Here is a 25511-nt window from a genome sequence, read left to right as displayed (position 1 = left end):
ATTCTTCAGTTCGAAACGTTCTTACAGTACATTGAGGATATTAAAAAAATGGCAATCGATTTGAAGCAATTAGACCAACACTTAGCCAAGAACAGCTACGTTGATGCGTGAGTAAATTTATACTAGTCAATTCAGTAGCTTCCCATAAAGATGAACCCTACATTGGTCCGTGTTTCCTAGTGCGGCTTAAGACCCCGCGTTAATCTGCAGAAAACTAAATCCAATCTCACTGAATTTATAGCTACTGATTTGATATAACTCTTCACTTGCTAACAAAATTTTCAGATACAATGTATCACAAGCTGATGTCTTCGTCTACAACCAACTCGGTTCAGCTCCTTCATCAGAATACCAAAACGTTACCAGATGGTACAACCACATTTCATCATTCAAGAACGAATTCGCTACCCTCGGTGGTGGTGCATTCGCTGCATCCCTTTACGGTTCAGTTGAAGGCTCAACCGCTCCAGCTGCTGCTGCTGCTGCTGCACCAGCTGCTGAGAAGGCTGACGATGATGAAATTGACCTCTTCGGTTCAGATGAAGAAGAAGACCCAGAAGCTGAGCGTATCAAGGCAGAGAGAGTTGCTGCTTACAACGAAAAGAAGTCAAAGAAGCCAAAGGCTGTACAAAAATCTGTTGTTACATTCGATGTTAAGCCATGGGACAACGAAACTGACATGAAGCAATTAGAAGAGAACATGAGAGCACTCGAAATTGATGGTCTTACCTGGGGATTATCAAAGTTGGTCCCAGTTGGTTACGGTGTTAACAAATTACAAGTTACTCTCGTTGTTGAGGATGACAAGGTTTCATTGGAAGAACTCCAAGAACAAGTTGAAGCTGATGAAGACCACGTTCAATCAACTGACATTGCTGCTATGCAAAAGCTTTAAAAAAATTTTATTTAATATTTTGAATTCATATTTACATTTTTTTGGTTTATATTCTTGATCTAAACTGTCGTAATGGATTCTGCAAAGCCAGGTTATTTGACAACACCAGAGGGTCCAACTAATGAGGGATTCCTTAGAAAATGTATAAAATCATCAATGAGTCCAGATAATTTACCAATCGTATGGGGATCAACATTCTTCATTGGTTCAATTGCGTTCATTAGAGTAGCAGGCGAATTATTAGTGAGTAGATAGTTTAAGATAATAAATAAATCTAATATAATAGGTACCTGCATTCTAATTGTTCTTATACTTGTTTAATTTCTTTTGTTTAAAATATAAATTTGCTTCTTCAATTTCAGCTGGTAGTAAATGATTGATAGGGTATCCTGTTGTGTTTAAACTACTTTCAATATTCTTTATATCAAAAAAAGTGTAATTAGTCTCAATCGTTGGTGTAGCTATCACTAACTGAGTTTGATTGTTAAACTGAGATAATGATTTCTTTATTTTATCAAAATGATTATCATTATTATTATATTCAATAGATTGCAAATGTAGCTTCCTTTTATTTAACTCCTTTTCAATAAATGATGACGCTGACCTTGATAGCTTTTCTAATTTGATATTATCTGATTGCTTTAATTCATCTAATGAATAGATCGTATATAAAGGTATATAGATCGTATAACCATCTTTTAACCACAATTTAATAACGTTTAAACCGAATATTAAGGATGTTATATCAACGAGATATATACTTTTATCTTTAACTTTGTTCTCCAAATTATTTACTTTATATTTTAGGAACTCTTGTCCCATAAGTTTCTGTATATCTGTAGCCATTAGATAGCAGGAAAGGAAAAAGGTTAAATCAGAAATAATTAGGTTAAAAACCTCTAATAGTTAAAACTAGGTATTATAAAGATATATATTTCTCTATAATTTATAGATATTTTATTAAACTTTCTGTCGTTTATGTAATAAGAGTTTAGAATGTTTCAGACAATTAATGGAAATATAAAGTAAGAAATTGTAATTCATTCTTACATAATCCTTTAGATGTATTAATTATATTATTATTATTAGATTATTTCAGCTTTTCTATAAGTTAACCACTTCTCTACTTCATTCATCGATGATTGATGAAATTATAAACGATAAAAACTTAAGCTTGATAGTAAAAAAGCAACAATTAAAAGATGAAATTGATAAACTAATTAATTCTAATGATATTACAACAATAGAATCAACAATAAATTCATTACAACAGCAACAACAACAATCAAACTACAGCGACCTATTAAATAGTTTATTGTTTAAACTATCAGACTTATATTTGTCTAATGATGAATATACATCCTCTGCTAATCAATTAGTTAAATTAAACTTCGATTTACTCAATCATAATGATTTATTAAACATTTATATAAAAATACTTAGATTATACTTGGAAGATGATGATTACATTACCTCAGAAATTTATTTGAATAGGTCTGCTTCTTTATTACATCAAACCACTGATAAATCTATCATTTTGGCCTATAAGTTATCACAAGCTAGGATTTTAGATTTCAAACGTGAATTCGAAAGGTCTTCACTGACATTTCAGGAGCTATCATTTGATAAAGATCTAGATATTAATGAGAGGCTAAACTCTCTTGATTCTGCTATCATTACAGCAATTTTGGCACCTGCAGGTCCACAAAGATCTAGAATTTTAAATACACTCTATAGAGATGAAAGATCAAAGTCTTTAGAAACTTTTAGCATACTTGAAAAAGTCTTCTTTGATAGAATTCTATTCAAGAACGATATAACATCTTTTGAACAGAATCTGAGTTCACATCAGTTGGCAAAAATAAATGAACCTCCTTTAGACGATCAGGGTAGAAGACAAGGCCCTTCAAATGTTCTCGAAAGAGCTATGATTGAACATAATATTCTTGCAGCGTCAAAGATTTACTCAAATATAACAATTGATGGTTTAGCTAACTTGCTTGATTTAAGTCCATCAGCGGCAGAATCGTTTACATCTAAAATGATACTTCAATCTAGATTAGACGCTTACATTGATCAAGTTTTAAATGCTATCATTTTCAATCCATCTTTAGCTGATCCTGCGAACGACCTTGGTGGTGCTGCAGCAGTAGCAGCTGCTCAAGAAGATGAAAGACAAGCTGAAACTGCTCATGCTCCCATGACTCAATTATGGGATGAACATATAAGAAATGTCTCTACTTTGGTAGGTAAAAATGGACAAAAAGCCATGTGTACTGATTAGACTACCAGATTGAATCAATTGCTGCTAAAATTGAAGAGAAGAATTTAGTACAATGAACTATTTAGCATGTACTTACATGAGAATACTTACTAAATCACATCAAAAATGGCAAATCCTTACATCTAAACTATTTAAAGTATCACTTTATATCATTTTTGTATTTTATCAACAATATTGCATACCATTCTACGTTTCTTAGACTCTGAAAGACAATATTACATAGTGATTTACAATTTACATACATCCAGTAGAGATCCTAAACCATCCCATTTCGTACATTGTTCATTGGCATATTTAGATATCATCTTGAGAGTAGCTTGAATAGTTGGCTCATCGGACAAGATAGTTGCATCTGTTGGTGGAAGACATTGCTTGACTGCATCCCAACTACTCTCTAAACCTGTACTCTCTCTTATCACAACACCACTATTGAATTCATGATAAACCCTTACGTCAAACATCCGGAAAAGAACCTTATCAACACGCAAGAAGAGTCTCTGAAGGATGAACCAACCGAATGGCATAACACGCTATATTGTGATTTTATTAGAGAAAGGTCGTAGGATAATGATAAACCTACGATTTTTACATTCAGTCCAACTTGACCGTTATCACCTAGCTCATCTTCATAAAGTTGAACATCGTCATAGAACAAGATAGGCTGATTAGTATCACTGAGTTTATCAATTGGTATCGTATCATTAACGTTATTTGATGTAGAGAATACGTTTGAGGTGCTTCCATTATATCTCGTAGTGTAAGTCCAATCCCAAGGTTGGCTAGGTTTTATAGTTGAAGATTCTTCTGTTTGTCTATTGGATGTGCCTAATTAGATGTAAGAGTAAATGATTGATTAAACCTACCGACTATTAGCCCAATGATCGGCGTATGACACTCTAAGTTCATTCTTCTTACTCACACCTCTGAGAGCATCCCTAGTATTGAATGATATCTTAAAATCACTATCATTGTCGCGTAACTCAACGAAACTATCCAAGAATGTCATCTCTGGTGGTGGTATACCCAATTCCTCGGAGAGACTATATAAACACTAATCAATTGACTATAACTTAGATTTAATAGTATTTACGAACTCTTCAGTTTCTTTCATGGAAGGTATAGTAGATTTTTGAGTATTTATTACCCAATTATTTAGTTTATATTCACTTTTATGATTTTTGGACATGACAGCACTAAAGATAAGAAGAAAATCAATAAGCAATCGTAAATTCTACTGCAAAAACATATATACACATAATTTGTTTACACATAAATAGTTTTAAACAGTTTAGTCGAAGAGACCGAGACCCATGTCCTCATCTTCATCTTCCTCTTCTTCCTTCTTCTCCTCAGCAGCTGGGGCAGCTTCACCACCTGATGCTGCTGCTGCTGCTGGTGCTGCGGCAGCGTAAGCATCTGGGTTGGCGATCATGTCCTTAATCTGGTAGATTATCGTTAGTTAAACGTTCAAATTAGCCAGGTTATTCATTTCGAATGAGTATTTAATAATTGTATCAGAGACCCGTCTCGGTTTCTCACCACGATTAGTGTAAGAATTTTCAGTGTGTTGACATTAAAAGAAATCATCATGTTCAATTTTAAATACCGATATTCCAAATGAATAACCTTTGAATATAAACATACCTTCTCAGAGTACTCGAAAGTGTAGTCGGTTGAGATAGAAACAGCGAGAACGTTCTTGAATGAGTTGACGAATGAGTGCATAACTGATGGCAATGTTGGGTAGTTGATAGCCAAAGAGATAGCAGCAATTTGGTTACCAGCAGTCAACAATCTACCAACGAGAGTCTCCTCAGAAACGTCGAGAACGCTTGGTGAGAAGATTTGACCATTGTCGTAGACTTGAACACAAGTCATACCGAAAGTGAATGGAGAGATGTTAAGCATGTTAAGAAGGGTAGCTTCAGATGCACCAACACGGGTGTTTGCTTCAACAACTCTGATGTCACTGACGATTTCAATGGTACCACGAGCAATCTTGGTTGGAACACCAAGGGCTTGGAAGAAGGAAGTCTTACCTGGTTCCATACCGGTGTTACCAGCTGGAATGTAGACATCCTCTGGTGAGTACAAACCAGCTCTTGCTGGTGCCTTGACCTTGTTAGCGACGATGATGTCTCTGATGTCCTTCAAGTCACCTGAGGTGAAGACGAAACCGATGTTACCCTTAACGTGAGCCAAGAGACGTTCGAATTGTGGGTTTGATTGGATGAAGATCTTCAATGCTCTTCTAACCATGGTGTTCTTACCCATCAAAACTTGACCTTTGCCTCTCAAAGCTTGACGAATTTGGTGCATTTGGTTTGAGGAAACATTGTCAATGTTGACAATGAAAATTGAAGGGTAGGTCTCAACCAATTCTTGGAGACGGTTGAAGTATTGCTCCTTTTCAGTTCTGTTGGCACCCATTTCTGAAGATTGCAGTTACTTTTAAAGTAAGTAAAGCGATTTAAACCTTCGACGTTGGTCTTGAAGATTCATTTCAAGCGATTTCTAGTAAAATCTGTCTAAGATTTTTTATTTTAAGAGGAAACTAAAATTATTATTTATATTTTATATAATTGCATAATATACACACTTACTCATCATTTCATCTCATCCTATCCCTGTGCAACAATGCTGTTAGCGGAAGAAGAAGACCACCGTGGAGCTTATCAAATGTGATCTATCTAGTAGGAGAGCTAAATATGATAGTATAGTATATACTGAAAGCATTCAGAGACAGAAATCTCATTTCCTTCTGCGACCATACATACGTCAGAGCAAGATACTAGAAGTACTATAAACGACGGTTTGAGAGATTTTATTATTTTTTTTCTAGCCATCTACACTCAATAAAGATATTCATTTGCTCCAATATAATATTTTACTGATTTTATAAATTTGCGTCTCAAAAAATCTCATCGTGAAATATTCTTCTTAAGTACATACACCAAGTGAAAAATGGTGAATAAGATTCATAATAGCGGAATATTAGTTAACCAATAAAACAGGTCAAACGTACTCGTAAAGTTGGGATCACAGGAAAGGCACGATATCGCACTCTTTTAAGTCTATTTAGCTAACATTCAAATTAGTACGGTGTCCGCTACGGTGCTTCCTTGCGTAAGCAAGTAAAGAAGATGGAAATCTCACAACACGCCCGTTACACATGTACTTTCTGTGGTAAGGACTCCGTCAAGCGTACTGCCACTGGTATCTGGAACTGCAAAGCTTGCCGTAAGGTCATTGCAGGTGGTGCTTACACTTTGGCCACCCCAGCTGCCACTACTGTCCGCAGGTTAGTTTATAATTTTATCTGATTCTCTGATTGACAAATTTGAAGCACCATCCGTCGTCTTCGTGATGTCCACGCTGAGTAAGCGTTGAGCTGCACAGCAAGTCTATTTACGACCATGTACTCATGTAAGAACCTTTCATACAGATCCTTCCTTGGTATGAGATCGTTTAGACGCGTTATACTGTTTAGTGACGAATATAGGCAGATGCCTATGTTCCTGTTGAATTGAGTGTGAAATATAATGTTAGTATAACGAGTTAGTGTAATAGTACAACGTTACTTCTGTTTATAACCTTCCTTTTTCCCAATCAACAACAGCACGAGCCTGAGTTTATGTTTGGTAGATTGAATAGAGGTATAATATAGCAGCGACTATTTAAAAAACAAGAATATATCACTATAAATTTAGATCCATCGACACAATCTCATTTAGGATTATCCTTTCACATACTACCAAATGTGTCAATTGAATGAAAAGCCGTCTTACTAGCCATAGTGAGCTTCTACCTTTTGAAGACTAGCTACCTTGCTCTCTGTATGTAGAAGTTGCACTGGTGTGGTACACATATGCGAGACTTAACCCAGGTTGGTTTAATAGGATCAGATAATAATTAGATTTAGGCTGTCCAATATATCAAATACTAGTTCTAGAACTAATGAAAGCTCTGAATAATAAGTACTACCACGTCAGATAAGTGATCACTAACAGCTGGCAATTCTCCTAAACTTTTAATTAAAGTAAGTAGCTAAAATGCTACAAGGCACTCTTCGGATGGTTTATATTTTACATTGATAGTTAAGTTGGTAGTAGGTTCTGAACTGTAGAGTTAAATTGGATTACACGGAAGCCTTAACCGATGTTTTTAATGTTTTACGTTAGATACTTCCTACTGAGATCTTTACTATTATATGGATACTAATTTCATGAGTATTCGTTTCAGATTCATCATAGTTTATAGGTCATTATGATCAAATACATTGCAAATGGGTGAAGCGAGTAGTTGTAAATATACAAGCTGGTTTCATATTGAGATCCTGATATTGGCAATCATTGTATGGTGGCTTTTCTATCAGACGAATATTATGAAGCGTAGTAAATCGAGGATAAGATGACCAAGATAGCCATATGTGGAAGCAGTCAAGCTTGTAAAAAGTAGATATATGAGATCTTTCGCGAATTATTGATCGACCTCATTTAGACAGATAGTATACCAAGATAACGATCGCGCACCTGCTGACGTGCTAAATTCGCTCCAAATATACATGTCTAATATCAGATCATAAGTATACATGATAAGCTTACCGATTTCTGCGAAATGACATAACATAGAAACGACAACCGTTCATACAGTATATATATGCTCTAATACTATATTTCTAATAAGTAATTATTTTCTATGGAAAACATAATTTTCTTACTGAACAACTACATATCTTACTGAGCGCACTTGGATAAGGTTTGATTATCTCAATTCTGTATATTATGATACGCAATAAATTTACCTCAAATGTAAACTAAAGAGAAGGCTAAGATATCTAGTAAAAAGTTAGACTTAACCTTATTTCACTAAGGTAAGGTGTAAAAAATAATGTGTCGTACTTTTCAAGCCACAGCACGAAGATACATGGATTGAAAAACTTTCATTGTAATTCAATTAGGTTTGACGATCTGATGATAATATAAGTCACTAATGTTGGCTTGTTCGCCGCCTGGTACCTCCTACCTTATTCCGATGTTCATGTTTGAGTTCAATACAAATGAGCATATCAACTTATTAAGATACATTCGTTATCATAAACAGTGGTTTTGAAGCATGCATAAAAGATGTCTTACAGACAAAATGCTGTTTATGAGCTATTGTAAAGAAGTTATAATGTATCCAGGCTTGAAATATGCTGCAAAACTCAGATTTGAATACTTACTTGGGATTTTACCAGCTCCCGGGCTTATGATCTACGATGTTGTCATTGCCAAAGAGTCAGAATATATAAAATGAGACTTTAATTATTTTATTATTAGTTTTTTTTATGATGTCTATGGTTTTTGTTTATATTTGAAAAGTATCAAAAATTTGCTGAAGAATGAAGAAAATAAGACAATGTCATAATAATGATTTTCTAGAGTAATCCACATTATAGAAAATAATTTCTGATCTGAGTATATAGAAGCAGCAGAAAGATTTGTAATATTGCAGACGCAGAAGGTCGTGTTTTAGGTCTGTTTGTGTTCTTAATCGTTTTTAGTTGGTTCCTCATCGTCAAACGGATTATTAAATACTTGGGACTATCACCTATGAGCACAAAGATCCATGAGCTGTAAAGTAACAAATTACGCTAGTAATTTGGTGTTGTTCGTTATAACAGCCAGCTCGTAAAATGATATCACTTGGGCACAACCATATTGGTACTGATCAAGCGATGGTGAGCTTAGTAATGACTTGCAACCAGGCTTGATTTTAAGTGGATTATATATAATCATTCTACAGCTTATCAAAATTTCGATATATGTGCATAATAATCTACAAGAGCTTCTGATTTGAGGTAACCATGTTAACGAGATCAACAGGGGCTGGACCAATACCTAAAACTGTTGTAGATCCTGCCTCAATCTGAGTTCGGCCCCTACGAAGTTAATGATAAAATAAAACAAAGACTTCACTTACGCATCTTGAATACTTCTTGCACAAACATTTAATGATTGAGCTTGTGCTTGTAATATTAACAACTCTTCCTCAGATTTAGCTTGAACAGTGATTTTAGCTTGCCTAGATAAACTTATGAGCGAATGAATCAAATATAGATAAGATTTTACCCTGTACGCTCCCAATGACGAAGTAGCTTAAGATAAATTAATACTGAATGCGTCACTTGCAAATAAAGTACATACAGTTGGGTTAGACTGTTGAAGGGCTTTATAGCAAGCCAAAGTAGCGTGACTGTACGTAGTTGAGCTTTTACTAAGGGTTTCCTTTATACTTACGAGCATTGTGCTGCAATCTTGCCTTTTGTCATACCAAGATCTGTTCTAACGACTAGGACCTATAATGGGCTAGAAACGCAGACACACAAGCCATGAAGGAACTTACAAGCTTGCAAGGTTCTAGTATACCTGGTTTGACAGTATCCAGTCCGGTTTGATCGTCTTCGTCATCAGACTCATCAGTAAAATCTGACTTTGTAGATAATTTTGCAGGTTTGCCTAAGAGATAGCCTAATCCGAATGTTATCTGCTTAATAGTTAAACTTCTATCTTCGAATTCAAGAAATCGTTCTCACTATTGGAAGCGATAGGTATAAGGCAAGCATTTTTGGTGGTGTGGATGCTTTATTAGAGTATGAGAAATAGAATTCCAATTTAAAACGACGATCTCACAAAAAGAAGACATAAGCGTTGGCTTAGAACTCTACATTCATCTTAATGGTTAATACTGGACAAAAAAATAATACAGCTCATAAAAGGATAAAGCAGCATCAGAATAGGATATATGCAAACCCGCTACCAGTTTTAATAGATCAAAGGCCCTCAACTTTTTTAGCTGGTTTGAGTAGATTTGGACAGAAGTCGCTGATAAACCCATCTTGTGTTGGAATATATATAAAAGAAACTCAGTCTGTCTGGGTCATTAATGAAAGGGATATCAGGGTACTTTGGACCAGAGGTTTCTTCGGTAAAGGCTCTTTAAGTCGATCTGAGCCAACTTGGAATGATCGTCAGCGTAAATTGGCTGTAGGAGATAAACCTCAGCCAACGGCTGAAGAAATTACTTCAAAAAGGCGCGTAGAAAGGAATAAGATGAAAATTGAGAGAGCCAAAGTGCTTACCGAAGCTCAGTTAGCTGCTGAAGCCGCTTTAGCAGGCATAGATGCTATTAAGGAGTCACCACCTGTGCCAGTGGATGAGGATAATAATGATATTGTTTTGAATGACAAAACTTCGCGTGGTTTTGAACCATCAAGTCCACCAAAATGGGAACCACTTGAGCCAGATGAACAAGAAGAGCAAGAGGATCTTTCTAATGCCGAACATTTACAGCTCACTTTACAAGAGGCATTCTTTTTGGCTTGGGGAGTTGGTTGCTTGAGAATTATTGATCCTCAAAAAGTAAGCCTATTGTTTGTGAAGTTGATGAGTCTAATAACTATGTAGGATATCTTCATGTCTAATAGACAACTTTGGAAAGAGTTTAGATATTTGCCAATCACTTTAGATTCTAATTCGGTTAACATAGACCGACTTGATAATCCATTTTTAGTGAATTACGCAGTCTATCATCATTATAGGTCATTAGGTTGGGTAATAAAGTCCGGTATAAAGTTTTGCGTTGATATGGTGCTCTATAAACGTGGTCCAGTCTTTCATCACGCTGAATTCGCTGTTGTTATTTGTCCAACATATGAAGACGAAGCGGACAAGAGCACGAGCCCATTCAAGCTGCATAATACAGATGAATTAAGTTGGCAATGGCTTAACACGATCAATAGAGTGAATAGTCAAGCAAAGAAGACGCTAATACTCGCATATGTAGAAATACCGTCAAAGAAACGAGTTGAGAATATCGATGAACCAACTGAAGTTTTAAAAGAATATAACGTTAAAGAAGTTGTTATTAAGAGATTTGTAGCCGCTCGAAATAGAGACAATTGATTTTATAAATTTACAGATCTATTATCATTCCTTGGAGAGCTACTTCGATGCTAGATTAGAGATAAAGATTTAGATGAAGCACTACAGAGTAAATAGTGACGAAAGCTTTAATCAGAATAAATCTACGAGCTACCATAAGCAACAAATGTCACTCAACAATCTGAACGAGATCAGAATTTTGATGGTCTCTATCGTAGGCGGTAGCTGGAATCCTGTAGACGTGAGCAACGTTTTCAATCATGCTAAAGCTAGAAACGCCGTTTTGGTATGCGTGAGTTCCTTTTATAGTTTCTCTTGGTATTGCTAAATATATCTACAAAGCTACCAATCTATGAGGAAGACTATCCATATTGCAATTTTTACCTTACGGACTTATTTTTGCGACAAACCTCTCCTCAAGCTATTACGAACAGCGAATTGGATGCCATTTTGACCAGTCACACTTCACGGAATTCTTCACAGAATGTATTAGCGCACATATTAGTTAAAGTTGAAAGGCCAAAATCTGTTACAAATACCGATACCACTCTGCCCCTCAGTTTACGGCCTGGTAGACAACCCAGACCACCTAGTAGTGCCGGCAGGCGTAGTACAAGTGGCGGGAACTCTAGACTTGATGATTTTGGTGCACCAATTACTTCTCCTTCTGTAGAGAAAGAACAACACGCTTTACTTTCAAAGTTCGAGCAAGAGCAACGTGATCATGAATTAGCGCAAAAGCTTCAAGAAGACCTACGAATTGAGGATGAGCGTGCACGCGAGGAACATAACAGAAAAATAGAGCGTCAACAACGACAGTGGGCCGAACAAGTCGCTGGTTGTGAAATGCCTCACTCAGAAGTTGATTTGGCTCGAAGAAGGCACCGAGAGCGTGAACGGCTATTGCTATTAAGGGAGCGTGAAAGGCTTCAACAACAACAACAACAGACCGAAAGAAAAACATTCTCCTCTTACCCCGCTGATCAAAGGCGCCTTCAGAAGTCTTCCCGTCATTCTCCATACCCGGCACCACAAAACATACCAATGACTTCACCAGCGTGGAATACGCGACCACCCATAACTACTTCAAAGCAATCAGCGTATACTCGTGCTTACCATAATCAGCGTCCAGCACAATTCCCAACGACACCTGGAGTACCTTCAATACCGCCACCAACGAGACAAACAGCACTAAAGAATCAAAGCTCACTACAAACTGCCAGAAGTATGGGCAACATTTATGAAAATTATCATAATCAAGAGAATTCTAAGGTATTCCCTGCTGTACTACCAAATGTATCAGCGGGCTATGTTAAACAGGGAAAAAGTAAAGCTCCAGTTTATGTTTCGTCTCAGCAACCTCAAATTACTTCACCAGTTGCTCAACGTAGTATTTATTCACCAACTAATTCATATCCAGTGCACCAAGCGACGCTTACGAATCACCCTTCACACCCTCCTGCAGTTGAACCATCTAATGCTTCACCTTATTCTAATAATGCACGGGCTCCTACAAGGCCATACTCTGAAGAAGAACTTAACTGGTTGTATAGAATGAATCAACAAATTGACGAACAGCAGATAAGAAGTCAAAATTCTTCCCAGCAGCCTTATGTATCATCACCAAATTCAGCAATACTAGTATCGCCTGGATATAATGGATCCAACCTTGCATCGAGTAACAATCCAACACAATACCTCACTACAAGTCCTAATTCAGACCATAGTTCTCGTTCACCTTCTGCTAATGATGGGTTGTATATTACAGGTATACCAAAACCTAGACAAGCTAATAATCGCGCTTATTCGTCAACAAACAAGATGAGACCGCTTTCTGTTGAGGATAATACGATAGATAAGTATTATCAAGATGAATCTGTACTAGCCACGTCCGCGCCGGCAAATCACCCTAAAATCTCGTCATTTAGTGATCAGCAGAATTCACCCCAAGCTGAACATGAACCAAGGACTATTTATCGTAATCATCATAACCAGGACAGTTCTATATCGAGCATACCTGATGAACGTACATCTAGTTCAAATAGGTCATCAGCGACTAGCGTCGATCCACTGACACCAGCATCTGATATTAATAGTCCTGCTTATCAAGACAGACTGATTTCTGAAGAAGACCAAGAATTTTTATTGGAGGATGTAACTAATGCTTATTTCAAAGAGTCGGATAATAGTGAATCAGATTATGATGGTGAAGTAGCTTCAGGTGAAGACTATTTATCAACAACTGATGATGATGATGAATTTGGATGGAAAATTAAACCAGCTTATCAATACGACAAAACTTCAATCAAATCCTCTCAAAATGCTACACCGACTTCACCTGAGATGCCAACGATTATTCCAAGTAGATCCAATACGAAAGAAATTGAGCATCAACAACATAAATCACCATCATTAGATACTGTTAAAGATTATAATACTCATGATAGTACCAGTGAAGATGAAGGACAAGCAACATGGCAACTGCCTCCGAAGATAATTTCAGATAAACTTCATGAATCTAATATTAATAACTCTAAGCAGGAAAAAAGGAAATTACAGCTTATTATACCAGAAAGTAATGTCCTTACATCTGAACCTCAAACTACCATAACGACTACGACATCAGCTTCAGATTCAGGTTCACCTGCTCAGCACCAATTACGTTCACATAAACTATCACCAAACTTACTAAGTAGGAGGAAACTACATAGAGGTTCCAGTATACGTGATAAGAGAAATGAAAATGCACTTTTTAGACCTAATCCGGAGGACTTGATTGACAATTTGGAGTTGTATTTCCCTGGGCATGATTTAGATAGACCCATAGTGTCAAATGATGGTACTGATGAGGCGACACCTGATAACAAAGTATCGTCACCCTCTAATGAAGCGGTTCATACTAATACGAATGATACTGATAATTTCAATAATGAAACAGAACAACTTAATACAAGAGTCAGAAGGACACGAACGATAAGACATGTTGCTCAAGATCATCGGAAAGCTTTGGACAGGGCAAGGTCATTTAAAGTTGGCGATGATGCTTCGTATCAATCGAAAGAGCGCTCTTCTGTTATCTATGAAGAACCATCAGAGTTGACAAGGGAAGATACAATACCAGACACAGATAGTCAGAATCTGGAACAGCAAGTACGTTCAATGAGTCAATCTAATTTGCGGAAATCACCTGTTATTGATGATAGAGCTGGATTAAAACGTCGCTCAACTGTATTCTGGGGCAATAAAGTAGTGCAAGTTCAACCAAATGAAAGAGAAAGGCAAGAGCAAATACTATCTCCAGTAACTAATGAACCTTCAACAATTAAATGGGTCAAAGGTGATTTAATTGGTAAAGGATCATTTGGTCACGTCTATTTAGCACTCAATGCAAATACGGGAGAGCCTTTAGCTGTAAAACAGATCGCTCTTACTGCTCACTCAGATGAAGATAATGATGGCGATGACAAGCTAGTTGACAGTATTAAATATGAGATTGAATTACTTAAAGATTTAGATCACGATCGCATTGTCAGCTATCTCGGGTTTGAAAGAACTGATAAATTCTTTTCAATGTTCGTAGATTAAATTTCCGTAATTTAAATGACTAATTCACAATTTAGATTTCTTGAATATGTTCCAGGTGGTTCAGTTATGCGCTGTTTAAGAAGACATGGTCCGTTTGAGGAAGATTTAGTCAGGTTTTTCATGAGACAAGTTCTTGATGGTTTAGTATACCTTCATGACAGAGGCGTATGGCATAGAGATCTAAAAGCAGATAATTTACTGGTTGATTTCGAAGGAAATTGCAAAATATCAGACTTTGGTGTATCAAAAGCAGCAGGTTAGTATATTAAGCATTTTTATTTTATCTAATAATTTATTTAGACTCTGATGCATACGGTACAAATGCTGGAGCTACTAACATGAAAGGAACGTTCTATTGGATGGCTGTAAGATTTTAATTATAAAATCAACCAATTACTAATGTTTTCAGCCTGAGGTGATTGATTCGGTAGGAATGGCTGGTTATTCAGCCAAATGCGACATTTGGAGTTTAGGTTGTGTACTTTTAGAGATGCTCACAGCTGAAAGACCATGGCCTAAGATGACAATGGTTCAGATAGTCATGGAGGTGAGTAATAATAACTCTTAGCCATAGACGATTCTTATAATATATACAGGTCGGTCAAAAACGTTCTGCACCACCTGTGAAAGAAGGCATAGAAATGAGTCAAGATGCTATCGCATTTAAGAATGCTTGCTTTAAAGCCGAACCGAGAGAAAGACCAACTGCATCACAATTAGCCGATGACAAGTTTTTAACTATAGATAAGGAGTGGAATTTCAAAGATAGCAGACTAGGCCAAACTATAAGATCAACCAATAGACTACATTCTTCATAATTACTTCTTTTTCTATATTGTAATAATGTGCTTGTATTAAGTTTCAGTCCGTACATTAGCAAAGAAGAGTGCAAAATAAATCGTAAAAGTAAAAAGCAACTAGGAACTTATTGAGTCAGCAGGTCACTAAATCGCGTAAAGCTAGCGAAAGTTCATTAAAAGGCCCTCGCTTAAATGGTCGTCGCTTAACCCACAAGTCAAAGATCACGCTTGAATAGCTACATTTAAGACTAAGATGGTTGACTTAATCGAGAAAGGTAAATTACACGTTGCAGCTGGCTGTGGCCGCATCAAGGAACATATCATAGAGAGAGGTGAAGGCAGCTGGGTTTATACTGTATGTTTAAATTTTACGCAGTAAATAAAGCATAATTAATTACTTATAGAATGAAGAGAAATTACTGGATTTCACCTGTGGAATTGGTTCGTGGCAGTTCATACTCTCTTATCTATCTTACCGTCATTAGGCGTAACTAACTTAGGACACTGTCATCCTCGTATAACGAAAGCAGCGCAAGAACAAGTTGGAACACTCGTCCATGGACAATGTAGTATTGGTTTCACACGCCCATAGTTAGTTATTTCACTAGTATGAGTTTAAATCAGTCTGACGATAGGTGTTATAGCGTGGAGCTTATCGAGAAGTTACTTCAAGTGATGCCAGACCCTTCACTAGATTCATTCTTCTTCGTGCGTATTTTTTTTTAGCGCTGTATGTTCTCACATGCTATCAAGCTCAACTCTGGAAGTGAGGCCGTCGAAAATGCTATTAAAGTTGCAAGAAAATCATCCGGAAAGACTCACGGTAATATTATATGTATGCAAGGCTCTTATCATGGGTAAGTAAAGTATATAACATAACACATTCTTTAACGTCTTAAGACGTACCTATGGCGCCTCAGCACTTACGAAGTCAAAAACAATCTACGCTGAGCAAGTAGGTAATGGTATGGTGAGTTTATTCTGCGTGGAAATGAATAAATTCATTGACGCCTATTAGCCTGGTATTTACACCACGCCATTCCCATATGCCCACCAAATGGGTCTTCCACAGTCAACTTCTGAGGAAGAGCTCGTAAAGCATTGTTTATTCCAATTGGAAATGTTGCTCGCTCAACAGAGTGCTCCTGTTGACACCGCGGCTATCATCCTTGAACCGGTTCTTGGAGAAGGGTAAGAAGAGCATCAAAATATGATACAGTAGAAAACTCATAATTCCGTAGTGGGTATGTACCTGCACCAACCTCATTCCTTCACGGCTTGCGTAAAATCTGTGATGATAACAACATTATGCTCATCTTGTTAGTCACTGGCGTCTCTATACTTCTATAACTCATTTGTCACAGAGATGAAGTCCAAAGTGGATTTGGAAGAACAGGCAAATACTTCGCTGTAGAGCACTCCGGTGTACGTCCAGATATATTGGTTATCGCAAAGGGGATAGCAAACGGTTTCCCACTTTCTGCTATCGTTACTCGCAAGGAGCTTACAGACAAGATGCCAAAGGTGATTATTATAGTTATCATGAAAATCAATTACTAATATCTGCAGGGCTCATTGGGAGGTACATACTCTGGCAATGCAATCTCATGCGCAGCCGGTGTAGAATGTGCCAACGTCATGAAGGAAGAACAGATACTTGATAACGTTAACGCGCGTTCAGTTGAGTTATTTACTGCTTTGAAACAACTTCAAGATGATCATGAAACAAAGGATTTTATTGCCGATGGTATGTTTCAAATTATTTTGAGATTTTTATATAATGAGATTTTCAGTTCGTGGATTAGGTCTTATGATTGGAGTAGAATTCGTCAGCTCAACGAAGCATCCAATCCCATCAGCAGTTATCAAGAACTCAACTCCAGACAACATTGGGGCAAAGGTACAGAAAAAATGCCTCGAAAAGGGTTTGATGTTGTTAACAACATCTGCATTTGACGTCATTAGATTTATTCCACCTCTCACGATCTCCAAAGAGGAAATGGAGCTTGGTTGCAAAATTTTCAAGGAAAGCGTCAGAGAAGTTGTCAAACAAGAATAAAAGAGAGGTTTTTTATTATTATGTTTTGATACATTATGAAATTGTCTATTCAAGAACTATCTTGGCGCCTGCAGCTTCCAAAGTCTTTTGAAGTTTTTCAGCATCCTCCTTTGATAAGCCTTCCTTAATGATCTGTGGAGCACTCTCAACAAATTTCTTTGCCTTTGTATAAAGTTAGCGTGACTCAAAATAAGAGAATAATACTTACCTCCACCAAGTTCATTGTTGGGTTCAGAGCCTTTACTTCTCTTATAACCTTAGCTTTCGCTGTAGCATCGATAGATTCCAATTTAACTGAGAAAATCGTCTTTTCCTTTGGCTTGTCTTCTTCAGCTTCTGCAGCCGATTCAGCAGCGACGGCTGGAGCAGCCGCAACGGCTGGCATAGCAATATCTTGAATATTTAATTTAGTCTATAATTTATTAATAAGGCATAAATTGACTATGTAAAGTAATTACCTTGAGCAAAGAAGCCAAATCAGCAGCTTCAAGTAAGTTGAGTGAAGCGATTTGATCGACAATAGCTTCTAATTTTGGATTAGAAGGAAGGGCGTTCGTTGATTCCTCCAATCTACGGACAGAAGAAACAAAAGTACGACTGGTTGAACTGATTTATCTGTAAGTAAATGTAGACTAAATCTATAATAAAACTGACGGTACTACAGTTCGACTGATAATACGTTGGCTGAATAATCTAAGCTACTAAATTTTAGTCTATTCATTAATATATATTTTCCCCTTACGCTCATCTTTATAGATCTTTGAAAGGAAGAATAAACGAAATATAGCTCAGATAAAAAAATTACAAAATTGCTTGAAAGTATGAATAAAGAAATTATTCCACCAAAGTCGGCAAAGGGTAGAGTCACAGATTCACCAGACGTTCGTTATTCGAAAACGTTATCATATATTTTGAGACATGGAGCATTGAAGGAGGGTTTATTTATCAGAAAGGATGGTTTTATTAAAGTTGATGATCTCGTCAGTTTTACTTTGTGATATTTTTATTTCCTTATCATTCTTTATTACAGCTACAACGACCAAAGTTGAAAGGTCTTGACTACGAATTATTGCAGCATCTGGTTAGAACGAATGACAAGAAAAGATACCAATTGCTTGATGAAGATGGCGTAAAATTAATAAGAGCCGTTCAAGGTCATACTTTGGACACCAGTGATTTAGAGTTAACTCAAATTCTCAAACCATCAGATGCTTCTATCGCTGTACATGGGACTAATCCGGACGCTTGGAATAAAATAAGTATGTCTTTTACACATTATAGTTACCTGTTTTAACATCCAATTTAAGAAAATGAAGGTTTGAAAACTATGGGAAGGCAGTATATTCATTTAGCTACTGGTTTACCGGGTGATTCAGAGGTTATCAGTGGTATGCGTAAACAAAGCTCTATTTTTATCTATATCAACTTAGAACAATCATTGGAAGGTGAGTCAAAATTTTTATTCACAACAAATTGTCTAACTATATTATGGATGGTGTCAAATTCTTCAAGTCATTGAATGGTGTTATCTTAACGAATGGTTTAGATGGCACATTACCGACAAAGTATTTTGCCAAAGTACAGAACAAAGATGGATTAGATATATAATTTCATCTGTTTACAAATAGTCAATGAGTGTTCGACATTACGCTTGAGCCAGCAAAGGTTCTTGCTCATTAACCATCGGAACTGTAACTCTTCCGAAGTAATGGTCTTTTTCCTCTTTTGCCCAAGCAATATTATATGATGCCGACAAGCCAGGTATAATTTGAGAGACACAAGCTATCATCGAGAGGATCAATGCAGTGAATGCTCTGAAGAAAGCTGATCCTAAATGACCTTTGAGCTTTGTGTTGGTGTAAAATAACATCACGCCGATGCTGAAGAATTCTAAAAGACCTATGAAATAATTAATGTTCCCATAGTAGGTAAATACCTGTTTACAGTATCTAGAAAAGGTTAACGACATAGAAAGCGTGTCATCATACTGCTTACAGTAGTATCAAAACTGACATTAGTTTCCAACCTTCGCGACGTCTCTTACCACCTGAGTATACGTCAGGTTACATAAAGTCTGAGTAAAAGGACAAACCTTTATGGCCAATACAGGCTATTAAAATTAGCGAGAACAGGCAAGGTATAAGAAAAATGAAAGAAGTTTGGATAGTGTAACTAATCGTGATTAATTGAAGTGCAATATAAACTAAACTTACCCCGCAGATGACCACATCGAACAGAATGTGCCTCCTAATTTATTGCAATCTTCAACCATCGGAAACTTCTGACAATGGCGAACATGCGTTATTATACTGCATTTCTTATATAAGCCTATGAATGTATAACCATCTTGAACTATCCATGATGTTTTGACCAAACTCTCTAGATTTAATAATGCAGAGATGAGCAATAGTGAAAAGCTGGAAATGTCTTGAGTATCAATTCAATCTTGATATGAGAGTATTACCTCAATAAATAGTAAATTACTTTCATGAACTTTCGGTCGACTTAATCGTTTAGCAAGAACAGCCATACAGAAATACAAAACACATGTCAAGCATTCAAGAGACTTCAGCTGAATTTAAATTAGCTCGCTTACTTGCCCTGGTGGCTTCAGCCTGTATGTCTGAAATTGTCTAATCATTTGGCATCTCTTAATAGTCGCATAGATGTCTCTTACGCATGCATATGTGTGAAACTATAGTAAACAATACCTTTCAAATACTAATAAAGCGATTTAGGGGGTTTGGTATACCGCAAGTTTTTCCTTGACATGCTTGGAGCTAATCTTGGTCCTACTGGTATCATGTAAGTCCATCATAACGAATCCCCTTCATTTTTTTATATTCAATTACCATAGACCGAACATTAATATCAGTGGTTTGATCTTCATTACTGAAACAATTGCATTGTTGCAGATACTCATCGAATTACTCAGTCTCTTCAGTTTGATGCTTAACTACCCTATCAAATTCTTCTCAGGCTTTAAGCAACACAAATTGAGAATAGGTGTCCTTTATTTTACTGGTACACTTGCATTAGGTGTTTATCAGGTGAGGTCTCGAACATGATAGACGTAACATACCAATTGAATATAATTCAAAGGCTGTTGATGGTGGCGTCTACATGCTAATAAGTGCTACTATCTACCAGGTACTTCTGTACATTCACAAGCCGCCAAGAGACACTTCTGACTCAAGCATCGTGTAATGCAAATTTTGATTCACATATGTAATAATCATTGTATTTCTATAATGTAAATTACTATATTCGTTCACGTTAACCAACACATAATGCGGAAAAAGAAGCAACCTATCCTAATTTGGAAGGTATGCCAATTAGCGCGATTTTTTTTAACGCGTCTCAGGAATCCTAGTCTCAACTTGCTTCATCCAATCCAGCAACGTTATAAAAATAATAAACCAAAGGAATAATTCCATTATTCCACCCATCATATAATCCTTTCTTTTCACAATTATTCAACGTGCCCCCATTCAACAGAATACGTTACGGCCCAGAGGTCACACAATCTATCAAAAACAAACCGAAAGCAGACTACATTCATTTGTAAGTGTTTCTTCTAAACTATACTTAATTCTAACCTCGTTAAAGTAAATCAAACACCATTCTGGATAATACAAGAGTAAACGCATCCTTAGACGACACCAAAAACGTCGCCAACTGCCTAGACATGGCTAGTTGTCCCTTTGCTGAAGTTTATAATCTGAGCCTCGATGATCAACATGATATAAAGAGGCGTCAAAATTTTGATGATGGAAAGTATCATGGTGTTGGTAGCTTATCGGGCAGTCGAGATTCAACTACACCTCCAGACGCCCAAGTGCTTCCTAATGATGCTGATAGTTCAACTATAAATAGCAAGTCAACATCGAATGTAAATAGTGATAAGAAGTTAAAGTCTTCATCCGTGAGTGAATTAATATCGGAAAGAATAAAAGCTAATCTTTGCTAGTCATCAGATAATGTAGAGATAGAAAATATTGAAGATGAAGATGACTTGGAAGATGACATAACAACAGATAGTGATGGAGACGACAACGACATTGAGAAAGATGAGGAAATTGAAATCCCCGATGCGGAAGATGACAGTGACCTCTCTGATGATCGTCCAGATTCGACGATTCCTCCTTCAAATAGTAACGATGATGAGGCAACAGCTTCCATATCAGACACTTCACCCGATTTTAAGGTCGCCTACCTCTCTCCTATCTTCATTATAGGTGGTCTAGTAGCATTATTTACCATTGTCGGTTTAATTTATCGTCGTCGTCGTCGCAATCGATTAGCAAGGGAACGTGAAATGGCTTTGGAAAATGGGTCAAGCGAGGATATGGACTCTCATTTATCAAAATCAGTTGAAGCTAACGTATTCTCGGGAAATTTGGAGGAAGAACCACGTCATTCAAGTTGGCAGACTAACGATGATGCTGAAATGATGTCTCCTAATACACAAGCTTTCATACAGGCTTCAAATGCTAGATTAGATAGACCTTGGACTTATCAACCTTCGGGATTGTCTCCACAATCATTTCGTAACGAACCGTGGAAATGGCCTTCTAACCATACTCCTAAAGATGTCTCAAAGCCATTATATCATCACACAAACTCATCATTTCAACCACCAAGTCAAATAACAGACGAGTTCCTCAAATCTCCCCTTCCTGAGGGCTATCAAGATGCTTCACCAGAAGATATAGATCGCAATTTCGTTGAAATGGGTGACAGAAAAAAATACAATTCTGGCTCGATGGCATTCTATTCGAACGCTATGAAATCTGTTTTTGATGGTGAACGTAAAAAGTCTGGTTCGATTGGCAAGAAGTTCCTCTCACGTAAGGCGACAGCCGAGATGGACAATGGTCAAGGTCCTCAAATTAGGCAAAGGAAAGTCTCAGACAAGCAGGCACAGCAGATTTCTGAGAATGATGATAACAACTTTATATCTTCCGCATTCTCTCCTCCACTTCGTAGCTCAACCCCATGGTGGGAAATCAGTCAGGCCGTTAAAACTGTCTTTAATCCACCCAAACGAGAACCTACGCCAGCTTTTGGAGGCTTTTTCAAGAGAAGCTCTACACCAGCTAATCCTCTTGTTAAAGAGATGCAAACATTAAACCAAAACGAATCGGAGCCTTCCGAGGAAAATGTTCTTACACCGATCAGTAAAGATATAAAATCACCCGTTCCGATTTCGTATGATCAAATAAAATCGGAGTCGAACTCAACGGATGAGACTCAGAAAATGGAGATGCCACCACCACCTCTACCAAAATCACCAAACAAGAAAGTTAAGCGGGAGAAGAAAAAGTCTAAAAGCAATAAGCATACTTTCTCGCCAACGTCACCTATAGTTATGAATGCTGTGATGGATCAAAATATTGACTTAACATCTCAACACAAATTAGAGAAAGGCAAAGAAAAGGTACGTATACCCAACCTTCTTTTAATATTTCTGACCTTTTCAGATACCTCACTCACCTCTGCTTGAACAACTAGCGCGCTCACCTGTACCTTTAAGCCCAAAGTTTGCGGAACTGTCGAACAGGGATGAAAACAGTGATTTTGAAGAAGACGGTCCAGAAATGAATGATGATAATGCTCATTCACAATTCTACACGGTCAAAGATATGAAAAACATCCGCGATGAGTTCTCAGATGAAGCAGCAAAACTTCGAGAAATGGCTATAACACCATTCGTTAAGGGCCAAGGAAGTACCACCAAGGGTATATCTGAAGTAGTCTCTAGTAACATGAAGGAATCTCAATCTCAATTGACGCCACCTGGATTATGTCCTGAGACACAAGTGCAGTCACCTCAGCAACAAGATGCCACATTGTCTCAGTTGCCGTTTGCTCAATCTCCTCAGTTAGGTGGTAAAAAGACTCACCCTCCATCTTGGTCATTAGAAGCTCAAGTTCCTAGGGTTGTATCTCCACCACCAAATGCAATTAGTCCACCGTTAGTGTCAGATTGGCACAACCTTCCAGAGACTTTGCGTTCCCCTCCTCCACAAGCTGTGAGGTCAGAGATGATTTTCCAAGCAAACGCAAACCAAGCAGGTCATCAGTCAATAACGGCAGCTCTGACCAAAGAATTCGAGAACCAGAATAAGAACGAGGACGTAGGATCGGAAGTTAAGTTGGAGGATGAACCTGAAGTTGAGACTTGGAGTGAAGGTAGTGGTTCTACTGTGTTCTATGAGGATGAAACATACCAAGACGATGGTATAATTAATATTGGAAGAAGCAATACAAGTACGAAGGTATCATCTCAACCTGGTTCTGTAGGTGCTGCATCGACAAGATCCAAGATACGGAGATACAAAACCAGGAGAAGCGCCATGTCAACGAGTACCAGATATAGGAATTCACAAACGTCAGCACCGAATAATTTCGAGGAGAATTCTAAGGTATCTCCAAACAATAATGAGCAACAACGGATGGTAGTTGATGACTGGAAGAAAGTTGAATCCAATAGAAATAACGTCTCAGCCTCTACAGAGGTTCATGCAGTAGAGAGAAATGTTAAGGAATCACCTATTGATGAGCAATTCGCATCACCACTAAATGAAGTAAACGAATCACCTAAAAGGAGTGATGATGATTTTAAATCGCCTAAATCTGATGATTTCAAAAGTTCCAAGTCGAATACATCTGTAATGAAGTCGCCCCTATCCTCTGATTTTCTACCTACAATCGAGGCAACACCAGAATTAGCGAGATCATCAACAATGAAAAATTACTTGATGAGATTACCTTCAATCAAACAAGCTACTGGAATGGGCTCCATTGATATGAACGCAATGGCTAATGATAGATTACCTTCACCAGCGTACAACAGTTATGAAAGCGGTAATTATAAGTACAATTTCATAGGCAAAGGTCAAGGGAATTTAGAAAGTCCACAATACTCGTCATTGAATGATCAAGATGATTCAAATAAAGCATTAGCTAAAGTCGATGAGATTTTAACTTCCTCATGGAGTTCCAGAATCAGTTCGGATGATCTGGAGGAAGCACCACCCAGAAGGAGAGGTGCAGCTGTAGCACCTCGTACTCGCAAACTGCTTGAAGCAAGAATGAGAAGAGAAAGATCCGAATCACCAACATCTTCAATAGCTGAAAATGAACAATAGTTAAAAGTATATACATGTTATACTTACCTCGATGTAATATTATTTATCATTATATTTGTTATAATTTGCGAGTACCATAAAGCAATGATTAATTGAGTAACATTTCATGTGTGGTTAACTCAGTGACTCAATGATCATTTATACCAATTTGTCATTACTACGTTGTACTTTCTGAATATTATGCGAAAGACAAGATTCCCTCTCCCCACCCAGATCTGAACAGACGGAGTAGAAGAGTAACAGTAATCAATTTACTGGTAACAGATATATGAATTAAAATACTCCGATGGACAATTTGCGATGTTATGTATTCATTAAAAAAAGTTTAGCTGTGCAAAACAACAAAATGGAAGCAAGTGACCAACGAGATTCAACCTCCTTGGTAAAACTTTTTCGGTTAATTATTTGATGTAGAGATGTGGTTACCAGATGTTCTATGTCTGTTGGGCACCTGAGAAGACGTTATGATATTGTTATTACTATCAAATGAATAGGATCTATGTCAGATGATTTTAATTTATAACATTTTCTTCCTTATATGTATTCACCAGTGTCATACAATTCTTGTTCCTTTTATTTTTACGCCGCTTTGATTGGTCGCGCTCATGTCTAAATGTAATCGTGGCGCTCTGTGATTCTTGTCTTGTCTCTAACCGTACCTCGAGACATACTCCTGTTCATTGGTTTGGTGAAACACGCGTCCGTGTTTCATTGTTCTTTGACGCTGTATGTTTAAGCGCAGTATCTGGATTTCAACAGATAATTTAATTTTTTGTAGATTTTATTGAATCTTTAAAATAAATTTCAGA

General features: G+C 37.2%; 15 protein-coding genes across 15 annotated transcripts; 10 read left to right on the top strand and 5 right to left on the bottom strand.

Moving 5' to 3' along the window:
• The first annotated feature begins 7 nt into the window (after nucleotides 1–7).
• Nucleotides 8–954, top strand: WALSEDRAFT_61280 (hypothetical protein). The gene is made up of 2 exons (XM_006960053.1): nucleotides 8–107; nucleotides 286–954. Exons 1-2 carry the CDS (start codon nucleotides 49–51, stop codon nucleotides 893–895), a joined length of 669 nt encoding a protein of 222 aa, XP_006960115.1. The 5' UTR covers nucleotides 8–48; the 3' UTR covers nucleotides 896–954.
• Nucleotides 952–1843, bottom strand: WALSEDRAFT_58513 (hypothetical protein). The gene has a single exon (XM_006960052.1). It carries the CDS (start codon nucleotides 1739–1741, stop codon nucleotides 1193–1195), a length of 549 nt encoding a protein of 182 aa, XP_006960114.1. The 5' UTR covers nucleotides 1742–1843; the 3' UTR covers nucleotides 952–1192.
• Nucleotides 968–1843, top strand: WALSEDRAFT_70309 (hypothetical protein; the record flags this gene model as incomplete). Its single annotated transcript, XM_006960051.1, has 2 exons — nucleotides 968–1138; nucleotides 1182–1843. The coding sequence occupies 2 exons, from the start codon at nucleotides 968–970 to the stop codon at nucleotides 1194–1196; spliced, it is 186 nt and encodes a 61-aa protein (XP_006960113.1). The 3' UTR covers nucleotides 1197–1843.
• A 394-nt stretch (nucleotides 1844–2237) lies between these two features.
• On the top strand, nucleotides 2238–2996 carry WALSEDRAFT_9677 (hypothetical protein; the record flags this gene model as incomplete). Its single annotated transcript, XM_006960039.1, has 1 exon — nucleotides 2238–2996. A coding segment is annotated over one exon (759 nt), but the record flags the coding sequence as incomplete, so codon positions are not given.
• A 390-nt stretch (nucleotides 2997–3386) lies between these two features.
• On the bottom strand, nucleotides 3387–4368 carry WALSEDRAFT_40777 (TIP41-domain-containing protein; the record flags this gene model as incomplete). Its single annotated transcript, XM_006960050.1, has 4 exons — nucleotides 3387–3709; nucleotides 3760–3991; nucleotides 4043–4219; nucleotides 4274–4368. 4 exons carry the CDS (start codon nucleotides 4363–4365, stop codon nucleotides 3407–3409), a joined length of 804 nt encoding a protein of 267 aa, XP_006960112.1. The 3' UTR covers nucleotides 3387–3406.
• A 99-nt stretch (nucleotides 4369–4467) lies between these two features.
• Nucleotides 4468–5609, bottom strand: WALSEDRAFT_21788 (ribosomal protein P0; the record flags this gene model as incomplete). Its single annotated transcript, XM_006960049.1, has 2 exons — nucleotides 4468–4620; nucleotides 4824–5609. 2 exons carry the CDS (start codon nucleotides 5607–5609, stop codon nucleotides 4468–4470), a joined length of 939 nt encoding a protein of 312 aa, XP_006960111.1.
• A 512-nt stretch (nucleotides 5610–6121) lies between these two features.
• Nucleotides 6122–6658, top strand: WALSEDRAFT_61279 (ribosomal protein L37ae). The gene is made up of 4 exons (XM_006960048.1): nucleotides 6122–6146; nucleotides 6194–6229; nucleotides 6278–6480; nucleotides 6526–6658. Exons 1-4 carry the CDS (start codon nucleotides 6144–6146, stop codon nucleotides 6560–6562), a joined length of 279 nt encoding a protein of 92 aa, XP_006960110.1. The 5' UTR covers nucleotides 6122–6143; the 3' UTR covers nucleotides 6563–6658.
• Nucleotides 6659–8861: 2203 nt separating this feature from the next.
• WALSEDRAFT_61278 (PTH2-domain-containing protein) lies at nucleotides 8862–9878 on the bottom strand. The gene is made up of 8 exons (XM_006960047.1): nucleotides 9854–9878; nucleotides 9757–9803; nucleotides 9567–9707; nucleotides 9461–9519; nucleotides 9368–9416; nucleotides 9293–9318; nucleotides 9144–9245; nucleotides 8862–9102 (listed from the first exon to the last, which is right to left on the bottom strand). Exons 1-8 carry the CDS (start codon nucleotides 9864–9866, stop codon nucleotides 9000–9002), a joined length of 540 nt encoding a protein of 179 aa, XP_006960109.1. The 5' UTR covers nucleotides 9867–9878; the 3' UTR covers nucleotides 8862–8999.
• Nucleotides 9879–9898: 20 nt separating this feature from the next.
• WALSEDRAFT_70304 (hypothetical protein) lies at nucleotides 9899–11129 on the top strand (the record flags this gene model as incomplete). The annotated part of the gene is made up of 2 exons (XM_006960046.1): nucleotides 9899–10582; nucleotides 10628–11129. 2 exons carry the CDS (start codon nucleotides 9899–9901, stop codon nucleotides 11123–11125), a joined length of 1182 nt encoding a protein of 393 aa, XP_006960108.1. The 3' UTR covers nucleotides 11126–11129.
• Nucleotides 11130–11163: 34 nt separating this feature from the next.
• Nucleotides 11164–15567, top strand: WALSEDRAFT_33781 (hypothetical protein; the record flags this gene model as incomplete). Its single annotated transcript, XM_006960044.1, has 6 exons — nucleotides 11164–11396; nucleotides 11447–14676; nucleotides 14725–14945; nucleotides 14990–15054; nucleotides 15099–15236; nucleotides 15286–15567. Coding segments are annotated over exons 1-2 (2467 nt in total), but the record flags the coding sequence as incomplete, so codon positions are not given.
• Nucleotides 12361–15567, top strand: mkh1 (kinase-like protein). Its single transcript, XM_006960045.1, has 5 exons — nucleotides 12361–14676; nucleotides 14725–14945; nucleotides 14990–15054; nucleotides 15099–15236; nucleotides 15286–15567. Exons 1-5 carry the CDS (start codon nucleotides 14264–14266, stop codon nucleotides 15505–15507), a joined length of 1059 nt encoding a protein of 352 aa, XP_006960107.1. The 5' UTR covers nucleotides 12361–14263; the 3' UTR covers nucleotides 15508–15567.
• A 156-nt stretch (nucleotides 15568–15723) lies between these two features.
• WALSEDRAFT_33779 (acetylornithine aminotransferase) lies at nucleotides 15724–17585 on the top strand. Its single transcript, XM_006960043.1, has 11 exons — nucleotides 15724–15844; nucleotides 15894–15930; nucleotides 15975–16080; nucleotides 16134–16197; nucleotides 16243–16346; nucleotides 16390–16459; nucleotides 16508–16680; nucleotides 16731–16808; nucleotides 16854–17013; nucleotides 17059–17236; nucleotides 17283–17585. Exons 1-11 carry the CDS (start codon nucleotides 15743–15745, stop codon nucleotides 17546–17548), a joined length of 1338 nt encoding a protein of 445 aa, XP_006960105.1. The 5' UTR covers nucleotides 15724–15742; the 3' UTR covers nucleotides 17549–17585.
• On the bottom strand, nucleotides 17283–18296 carry WALSEDRAFT_70302 (ClpS-like protein; the record flags this gene model as incomplete). Its single annotated transcript, XM_006960042.1, has 5 exons — nucleotides 17283–17710; nucleotides 17757–17960; nucleotides 18007–18154; nucleotides 18203–18246; nucleotides 18291–18296. The coding sequence occupies 5 exons, from the start codon at nucleotides 18294–18296 to the stop codon at nucleotides 17594–17596; spliced, it is 519 nt and encodes a 172-aa protein (XP_006960104.1). The 3' UTR covers nucleotides 17283–17593.
• Nucleotides 18290–20137, top strand: WALSEDRAFT_61275 (phosphotransferase KptA/Tpt1). The gene is made up of 6 exons (XM_006960041.1): nucleotides 18290–18528; nucleotides 18579–18807; nucleotides 18856–18993; nucleotides 19041–19472; nucleotides 19524–19716; nucleotides 19769–20137. The coding sequence occupies exons 1-4, from the start codon at nucleotides 18370–18372 to the stop codon at nucleotides 19154–19156; spliced, it is 642 nt and encodes a 213-aa protein (XP_006960103.1). The 5' UTR covers nucleotides 18290–18369; the 3' UTR covers nucleotides 19157–19472; nucleotides 19524–19716; nucleotides 19769–20137.
• WALSEDRAFT_58506 (hypothetical protein) lies at nucleotides 20096–24710 on the top strand (the record flags this gene model as incomplete). The annotated part of the gene is made up of 8 exons (XM_006960040.1): nucleotides 20096–20165; nucleotides 20287–20353; nucleotides 20406–20598; nucleotides 20651–20751; nucleotides 21047–21112; nucleotides 21158–21473; nucleotides 21519–22988; nucleotides 23032–24710. 8 exons carry the CDS (start codon nucleotides 20096–20098, stop codon nucleotides 24700–24702), a joined length of 3954 nt encoding a protein of 1317 aa, XP_006960102.1. The 3' UTR covers nucleotides 24703–24710.
• Nucleotides 24711–25511: the final 801 nt, after the last annotated feature.

The sequence above is a fragment of the Wallemia mellicola genome, assembly GCF_000263375.1.
Source record: "Wallemia mellicola CBS 633.66 unplaced genomic scaffold WALSEscaffold_23, whole genome shotgun sequence".
NCBI classification, from domain to species: domain Eukaryota; kingdom Fungi; phylum Basidiomycota; class Wallemiomycetes; order Wallemiales; family Wallemiaceae; genus Wallemia; species Wallemia mellicola.
The sequence above is the reverse complement of the archived record's forward strand: the minus strand, read 5'-3'. Positions and strand labels throughout refer to the sequence as shown.